Source organism: Saccostrea cucullata, unplaced genomic scaffold (assembly GCF_032062105.1).
Source record: "Saccostrea cucullata isolate Sc308-1 unplaced genomic scaffold, CSIRO_AGI_Scuc_v1 ctg765, whole genome shotgun sequence".
NCBI classification, from domain to species: domain Eukaryota; kingdom Metazoa; phylum Mollusca; class Bivalvia; order Ostreida; family Ostreidae; genus Saccostrea; species Saccostrea cuccullata.
Window position 1 is genome coordinate 108,769 of NW_026932784.1, and position 9,408 is coordinate 118,176.

At 34.3% G+C, this 9,408-nt stretch overlaps 1 protein-coding gene across 1 annotated transcript; it reads left to right on the forward strand.

The window, feature by feature from the left end:
- The first annotated feature begins 5,055 nt into the window (after positions 1–5,055).
- LOC134236143 (uncharacterized) lies at positions 5,056–9,408 on the forward strand. The gene is made up of 6 exons (XM_062718316.1): positions 5,056–5,111; positions 5,260–5,328; positions 5,651–6,130; positions 6,232–6,306; positions 8,449–8,603; positions 9,067–9,408. The coding sequence occupies exons 1-6, from the start codon at positions 5,084–5,086 to the stop codon at positions 9,301–9,303; spliced, it is 1,044 nt and encodes a 347-aa protein (XP_062574300.1). The 5' UTR covers positions 5,056–5,083; the 3' UTR covers positions 9,304–9,408.

The following is a 9,408-nucleotide window of genomic DNA, read 5'->3' on the forward strand; positions in this document are numbered from 1 at the left end:
ATCAAAATGCACATCTATGACCTCTTGACCCCATACCTGTATTTATTTAAGAAATAAGGTATCATTTTTTGAGTTTTATTGAGATGTAAAAGGGGTTGGTCACGTGATCAAATCCCATAAAGCCCGAAGGGCTTTATGGAAGATTTGATCATGTGCCAACCCGTTTTACATCTCAATAAAACTCAAAAAATGATACCTTATTACTCATATTTACATTTGTGACTTATTCATACTTTATATTTGCCTAATTGTTACTTTTAACGTGTGAAATGCGTTCATTTTTCAACCCAACGGCATGTATGTAATCCACTAAACGCGCGTCGACCCTTTATGACGTCACAGATTAAATACGTCGAACGTTTATCCAAACGCACATCTATAACCTCTTGACCCCATACCTGTATTTACACAGTTATAAAAACGCTTGCCTTTAGTAGTGTTATATAAAGGAAAACATTTGCAAATGTAAATATACAGTTATAATTACATTCGGTATAATTTTCCTTATGAAATCCATTAGAAAATCACGACGTTCAAATTTCTATAACATATGCGAAACCTTGTCACCGTGCGTCATCTTCCCAAGTCAAGAGTTTCTGATCCGCTCCGCTCCTCATAAACCCTTGACCGAATAGGCTAAGTTTGACGGGGTTAGAAATGCGTTCTCTGAATTGCCTCATGCAAGTCTGCATGAACCAATCAAAATCATTGTTGTTTTATTTAAACTAAACTAAATTGTCAATAGAAAAACAAACCAGTTTTAGTCCCAAGGATAACGTCTTTATCATTAAATAACCTAGTTAAAGGTTTGTCTCAGCTTTTTATTTGAATTATATTGAATTTATTACCAACTTCCAATATTATCTCGAATTCACTGTTGAATTCGTTTACTCTGATTGGCCAATAGCAGAGGTCAGTAGAGTTCAATATATGTCATCTCACTAGATGGCGTGACGATAAACCCCATCAAACTTTGTCTATTCAGTCAAGGGTTTATGTGGAGCGGAGCGGATCAGAAACTCTTGACTTGGGAAGATGCCGTGCGTTAGAATACACAGTATGAACTATAAACATTTTCAATACTCTAGGAACACCAAAATGTAAAATGTTTTATTTAAATTTAATGAAAAAATGTAACCCTGAAAAATTTGGTAAAAATTAACGTAATCATGTTCGTTCAGAATTAATTTGTCATTTTTTTCGTCGCAATGTTTGTTTGCGTAATTTAACTTTGCAACGTCATTGGACGTCATTTGACGTCACAAACGGCTCTTACATCTATTAACCACGGCAGTTTTGAAGGGCGCTAAATTCCCATTAAAGATTTACGAAATAAGCAATCATGAAGAAGGAAAATTAGAGAATGTAAATATCAGCATTGAATTCATATTTTTGGATGTCTTCGGTCGTATAACACACCTGGCCATGCCGACGAATTATCATACCGCGCTAACGCGCGGTATTCAATTTGTCGGCACGGCCAGGTGTGTTATACGACCGAAGACATCCAAAAATATGAATTCAATACTTAAAAAAACGCTTGCCTTCAGTAGTGTTATATAAAGGAAGACATTTGCAAATGTAAATACACGGTCTCATCCGAAGGACCGCCCCATTTTGTCGCCTTGTACGACAAGCAAGGGGGTACTGAGGACCTATTCTAACCCGGATCCCCACGAGGCCAACATTCGTTGAAAGAAAACTCCGAAGAGTAGTCGACGTCATAATAGCCTGGTTTACGTCAAAAATTGTTGATGAGAAATGTGTCAAAAGGTTTCAGGAACTTTTACGTTAAAAATGAAAGTGAATTTGAGAGCGGTGCCAAATTTGAAAATTTATTTTTATTTCAAAGTTTTTGCTTGTTTCGGTATAATAAACAATTCATTGCATTAATGTTCGGAAAACATAATACTTATTCAGGGCGAAGCCCTCGGGGAATATGATTTTTCTTGGCTGTCTTAATAAGTATTCATATTTCCCTCACTATCATGCAATGAATGTATAATATCCAATATGGTGTTTACATTTCCAAATTTATTCGATACTAAAGAACATGCTCTGAGTACGATTAAATTTTGATCCGAGACAGGACAAATAAGTTGATGTTACAGGAACTTCAACAACCTCATTTAAAGTCGGCATTTTGTTAATTTCGCGGTTAATTTAATCGTCGTTATAATAACCTTGTTAGCAAGTATAACCTTTCATTGGATCGTATTTTGGCTTACGTTTTTCTAACTTATTATGAGAACTTTGTTTTGTAATTACGGATGTTCCGTCTAACTTATACATGTATAAGGTTCACAGTAGGTGTGACCGTCAACAAAGAATGCTTACTTTTCCAAGGCAATTGATCCCATAGATTACGGATTTGTATTGGTAACTTGATAAAGCTGATCACTTTTTACCACTGTTTTCATGTTTCCTGAGTCACTAAGGTCACCCTGCTCCCCCCCCCCCCCCCCACACACACACAAGTTACCTGACTCTATTTTTTCCACCGTCATGTCAACCTATTAATTATTTTTCAATTTTGCGTGGCGCAGTGGTTAGAGCGTGTGCTCTAGAGTCGCGAAGTAAGGAGTTGATCCTGTGGGACGTGGAGATCGGTCCTTCGGAGGAGACTGTATAAACCGAGGTCCCGTGTCGCAGTAGGTGCTGGCACAAAAAAGATCCCTCAATCCTCAATGGCCTTAAGTGCCGATTATAGGTCAAAATTTGTAGCTTTCCACCGACAAGTGGTGGCGTCTCCATATAAGTGAAAAATTCTCGAGAGGGACGTTAAACAACATGCAATCAATCAATCATTCATAACCCTAATCTGCCACAGAAGCTTAGTCGTTAAAGCCCTCGCTCTGTGATTGGAATGTTGTGTATTCACGACCGCGTCTAGTCTAAGTAGATAAAAATTACATGTAGCTAGGTATCAACTGATCATTTGCCAAGCGCTCGGCACTTTGAAGTAAAAGTTGCAGGTCCTTTAAATGAGACCTATAAATCAAAGTTGTCTTTGTGAGATAAAGAACCTAATTTACTGCACAATGGCCCTAAATGCTGAGCAAAAGTCTAAATCTGATACCCTTCATTGGTAAAGGGTGGGGTCTCTCTACTGTGAAAAATTCTCAAACTGGACGTAAAACAAAATACATCAAACATTCATTAACCCTGCTTTGACATGATGTAATGTTTGCTTCTTTGGCCATTTTCTTTTTTAAAAAAATCGCCCGAGATTTGTCCTCTTTTTGAAAAAAACCATTCGTGTGATATTCGAAAGTTATATGTACTTCAAGATATATCACGACTCGAGAGAGGATACATCAACTTTTGGTAATCATTATAATGGAAGATAAAATCAGACACATGAACATCAGAATTTTTCCTTCTAAAGTCTCTGGGTATTCTTGTGATCATAACAGGAAGTTGATGTATCCTCTTTGAAGTCGTAAAATGTATACATGTGTAACGAGAGAGGAAAAATGCAGCGGACTAGACCAGAATGCGAACTTTAGCCCTCCTCAACCTCCGGGCAGGCGCTGTACCCCCTGGCTATCGGGCCATCAGCGATCGAACACGGCTGACCCCGCATTCATACCTCTTTAAAGGTTTTTAGCCCTCCAAAGACCCCAACACAGGCTCATACCTGGCAGGACTTTCACCTGTCAGTTCCAAGGCAAAGCAAAAGGAGAAAATTGCAGCGAGCAGACAGGGGTTCGAATCCTAGTCTGGTCCGCTGCATTTTCTCCTTTCCGGTTACACATGCATTGTATATCAAAATATTTAACTTGAAATATAGGGAAAATAATTTTATATATTTACTCTCAATCATTTCAGGAAAGTGCATATAACATGAATATGGAGCCTTCTTTGACTTATTTTCTAACAAGGCATACGAGTCTAAAATTTATTCTCATTTGGGGCTTTATTAATGAAAAAGTGAGAAAATGAGACTCACTGACCTTCGAGGCAGATGATCTACAGGAAATAACTTTTTGTCAGGTGAACGATTTTTTATAAAAAAAATTTTTTAATAAAATTATATTTTACACTTAATGTAAATTAGATAAGGAAATCTTATGCTTAAAAAGTAAAATCGATGACAAGAAGCAGTTAAACATTTTTGGTTCATGTATCTTCGCTATAAAAAAAAATGAAGAAAATTGACAATCTGACTTAAGTCTAAAACTGCTTTTGTATCCTGTGCATGTTAAACTTTAACTTATAAAAATTCAAAACTGATTTCTAGGAACAAATTGGCATTGTTAAGAATGTCATCGAATAATGCATAGGTTATTGATGATAACTTTATTTCAAAATACACAGAACTTGACAAACACAATGCACCCTTTGGAAATCAACATGATGGAAACCCGAGACAAAACAGAGATACCTAATTATTAATTGTATGATTACGCATTTGTTCCACAATTTTCTTTTACAACAAGCAGGAGTACTTAATTATACCTGTTGCAATGCATTCCTTTTAAAAAGGCAATTAAGACTTCTTTATATTCTCCACAAAGGGCTATGAGAGTATACTTTTAGAAAAATCCCGACGTATGTTGTTTTGTATTTGCATTTGAATGTATGTGACAACAATAAATTATCTGTGAAATAAAACCAAAGTGTTTTCAATATTATTTGCAAAATGAACATTGAGCCAAAAAACTTGAACAGCTGTTGAAGATAAACTTTTATAAAAATTCTCTCTGTGTGTTTAAAGCATTGTTTTGAAACTTGAATTGTTCAAAACCATGATAAATTTCTAGAGATGCATCTCCAATGAATAAACTGCGAAAAAAATTTTTTCCTCTCGACGGGGCGCTCCCAGGAAGTAAAGAAAATGTAAGTGACAAATTTGTATATATTACACACCAGAGACTGCAAAATGTAAACACAAGGATGCATAAACCGACGCCGTATGGCTTCATCCACGGATTGCTTTCATGAATAAAAAAAAAGTACAAGTCTCGTCTGATAGTACTGCATTCGAAAGCAATATTAAACACTTTCCAAAAGAAACCATAAGGGAATGAAATAGTGGTGAAAGGATATGTGCGGAAGAAATAATATAAACGATGGAGGTATGCGCAATGAAGGGAACGACGAAAATGGTACGAAAGCAAGCTGTTTTTGAAAAAAAAAATCATAAAATATCATTTTATTTTAAATGATGATTGTTACGACCAAAAATTTCATCAGTTATTCTAATTATGTATTTACTAATGATTAAATCAAAAATAAAGTATTTTTCTTTTAAAGATACTAATGACAAAACTACAACAACTGCTTCTTCAGAAGTGGACTGCGGCAACAATTTCAACGCAGCTGGTAATTCAAAACGAATATATAGAACTTGTTCAGTATAGCTTCTTATAAAATATTTTTTGATTCAATGCAAAGGAGTTTATTGTTTATCTCTTGATTTAGGGAGGCATTCTCTTTTTATATTGCATTACGCACAGAGATAGAAATTAATGTTGTTTTTAATTAGTTTTATATAAATTTTTGCATTCGTTGAGTATGCAACTCTGATGCATGATTATTTAAAATGTTGAAAATTTTGATTATAAGTTAATGTTTATCAGCCCTTTATCACATTTTTTTTTCAAATCATCATATTAAACTAAAACTTTTCTTTTTTAATGCACAGTATGCAACATAACACTTGCTGGTAAACTGTTGATAGTACTGGACGGTAATAAGGATGGTATGATCATGAAGAATAACGGATTGAAATGCTTTTGTGAACTAGTGTATTCCAATCTCAACGCAACCAATGTAACAGCAGAAGTTCTGACTGGTAGCAATGAAGCCACAAACTGTTCCTCTATAGACAAGGAACGTGTCAATAAAACTCTTCTTCAAGAGAGATTAAACTTCTTGAATTCAATATACAACCCCAAAGTTGGGGAAGAAGGAATGGCGTTGATTGTATCAGATAGTTCCAACCCGTCTGATTTATTTAATAATTTCCCAGATGAGAAAGAAGAGCCGTTCATATATTTTGTTAGTGTTGGAAAGCAAAAGAACACGAGCATTGAGGACTCTTGTCATCGGCAGTACAGATTTATCAATGATATGTCTGAAATTTCAACCATCGGATCGGAATTGATGGAAAATGCATGTAATCGTATGTATAAGTTCATGTTATTACAGTATATGTATCTTGTCATGAATATGATTAATGAATTATAATCAAAATTATTTTACAGTTTTATTTGTATTTCACAGCTAGGGCTTATATGGAAAATAATTGTGCAAGTACAACTGCGATCGAAAGTACGATATCAACACCCTCCCAACAAGGTATTGTCATACAATTAATGATGTTAGTGTTCGAAAGCAAAAGAACACGAGAATTGATGACTCTTGTCATCGGCAGTACAGATCTATAAATGATATGTCAAAAATTTCAACCATCGGATCGGAATTGATGGAAAATGCATGTAATTGTAAGTTTTGTTATTTCATACAGTTCCTGACTGTGTCCTCAAATGACTGCAGTTATGTTTGACACTTAAATTAAGCTCTGACTTGCTCTATGCTACATTTCTTTCTTGGACTAAATAGAACAGTCTGGGGCATTCTGTGTAAAAATTTTCGTCGAAAGTTTACAAAATATTTTTAATTTACTGTGACCGATAGACAATTTTCCTCAATTAGATTTAATTTCAAATTTCCGACTATTGACCTAGAGATGATTATCTCAATAGGGTTAAATTTCAAATTTCCGACTTATAAGGAACTGTTTTGATATATAATTTTTGGGGGATATTGAACTGATCAAATGCATTCTTTTTTGTTTATTTTTTATACAGTTTATGGATTTATGAAAAAACAATTGTCTAAGTTCGACCAGAAATACAACTACAATACCTTCATTAGGATCTGAAGGTGCATGTATTGCCATACAGTTAGGGATGTTTTATTGATGTTTTAGATGCTTTCCGGAGGTACAATATAGCATGAACGTTTTGACATATAAATATTTCTGCATCTGATTCAACAAGCGACGTTAGAATACCAGCAATAATGTAATATATACCACAAAAACATTATTCAGTAGACTATTCAAAGTGAATACAGCAAAGATCAACCACAATCTGTAAAAATAAATATAATTTTTTTGAGATGGTTATTGATAAATATACACTGCGAATTTATAAGGTTGCAATTAAAAAAGAACATCTAGTCTCACTTCGAAAAAATATTCAGATAGCTAGCATAAAACTAACTAGGTGGTACATTGAAACAATGAAACAATGAAATTAGAAGGAAAGCAAATGTTTACACGGACCGCAGATACCGTATATTAAGTGAAAATTTTAGCGAGACTCTAATTTATCAACTTATGCCAAAAGTTAGTAAATATCTGTTTTTAGCGAGAAGTAATTTTAGCGATTTTATAATGTAAAGAGAGATAGATAATGTAATGAATACGAAAAAAGCTAGCGATATTCAATTTTGGCGATCTCAGAACCCTATAATATATCTGCTTATATGGTATCATCATAAGTGGGATCAAGTGCGATTGGGGAGCACCCATCCAATGTCGACTGTTCATTCCATCATAGCGCTCTTTTGATTATCGAGCAAATTGGATAAACATCGTAGAGAATTCAGAGTAAACTAAGTCAATCAGCTTAAATCTGAGTGATAGATTGGTCATATTGTATCGACCATAGAATTTTGCGAAAATTTGACTTAAACAACACAGTTAATATCATTGTTTTATCAGTTTGCTTGTCAACAACTTGTCAAGTTTTTTTAAGCAGTTACGGGTCTTTTAGTGTCAGCTCCTATAGCAACTGCGACAAACGACCTCGGTTAATACGGTTTCTCTCGATGGACCGGTTTTCACATTCGAACCCGCGGCGGAAGGATCAACTCCTTACTCTTTGACTCTTAAAACAAACGCTTGATCTACCGTGCCACGCGGTCAATTGACTAGTTTTAGAACTTTTCTTACGCTGAGCACAGTCTTGCTCATCGATTTAATTGGAAGATATGAAATCCATATGCAGGTGAGGTGAAAGTGATATCTTGCTAAATAAATTAGGGTACTTGACGAGAGAAAAGTTAAAATTATCCCATTTACCATATATTTTGTTGTAAGGTTACCATTAACGGTTTTTTTTTCTAGTAAAATGATCCAAATATGAAAACAGAAATGTCAGACACTGTGGTATCTTTTATCTTGATATTTATGGAATATAAAGAATTAACGTAGAAATGAAAATTAACATTATAAAATTTTAAAAGCCATCGATATCTGTAAAATTAATTTTATTGAAAACGACGAAACATCGGGATGTGAAGTATCATTCAAGTTTCAAAAGAAAAATACATACATGTTGTTATTTTACATTAGGCATTAATTTTTCTTTTGTTTACAACTCACGTTATATTAAGTTTGATAAAGTGAAATTGCATTTTTTTTACATGTAGCTACAGTGCAAATGCCCATTGTTGTCGTTGGTGTTCTTGGGGCTCTGATTCTGGCAGTAGTTATTGTTCTTTGCCTAATTTTTACTCCAAAATGTAGGAGAAACGGAAAATCGAAAGAAGAAACATCGGTAGAGTTTACAGCTGTGGACAACAGAGTAAGATTACAATCTTTTTCCTTTGAAAAATTAAACTTTTCTGTGATAAAATTAACTCAGAATCCAAAGATAAGTGAGAGGAGGGTATTTACTATTAACAGTGATTCACATAAACAGAACTATATAACCATTTATCTAATGGATATCACTCGTTGAAAATTTTTTTTACATTCCATAGCACTTACGTCATAATGAGTTTTTGTGTGAGAGTGATGAAGTAAAATAAAGTGGATTCCTTTACTGAAACAGTGTAACACATTGATTGTGATGTATTAACATGGGATAAAAAGAATTACCTATGATTTGTGATAGATATGATTTTTGTCAAACTCGTTGTGTGTTTTTATATAAAAATCCTACAAAACTCATTGGATAAAAATCATACCCACCCACAAATCATGGGAGATCCTTAATATACAGTATATTATTCAGTTGAAAAAAAAGTAACTTCTTTTTGTAATAGGTTGGGGGAATATCTGAACTCCTTTACGCGGAAGGCAGAACGTTTCAGTCAAATTTATCAAGAGATTGGCAAAACATCTGTAGTGAAGAGCAGACTAAGAAAAACAAGGAGAATGCGGAAAACTGTAACTATCTGCACATGAAATTTAGAGAGGATAAGATTGATCCCTCAATCTATGAACGCATGACGGCGAAGGAAGATTCAGGTCATACAATTAAAGCAATTGCAACCAACTAGGAAATTCGTAGGACGAAAAAAACGGTAAAGTTTGGACAAAAATATGGAAGAAAACTATTTTGTTTAATTAAAAAATGCATCCCCATCAAACTATGTAACTTTTTT

Bases quoted from the DNA above. Each gene is read 5' to 3' on its own strand.
- LOC134236143 (XM_062718316.1), top strand. From the start codon at position 5,084: ATGCGCAATGAAGGGAACGACGAAAATG. The intron at 5,329-5,650 runs GTAATTCAAAAC...TTTAATGCACAG, and splicing joins CAACAATTTCAACGCAGCTG to TATGCAACATAACACTTGCT. The intron at 6,307-8,448 runs GTATTGTCATAC...TTTTACATGTAG, and splicing joins ATCAACACCCTCCCAACAAG to CTACAGTGCAAATGCCCATT.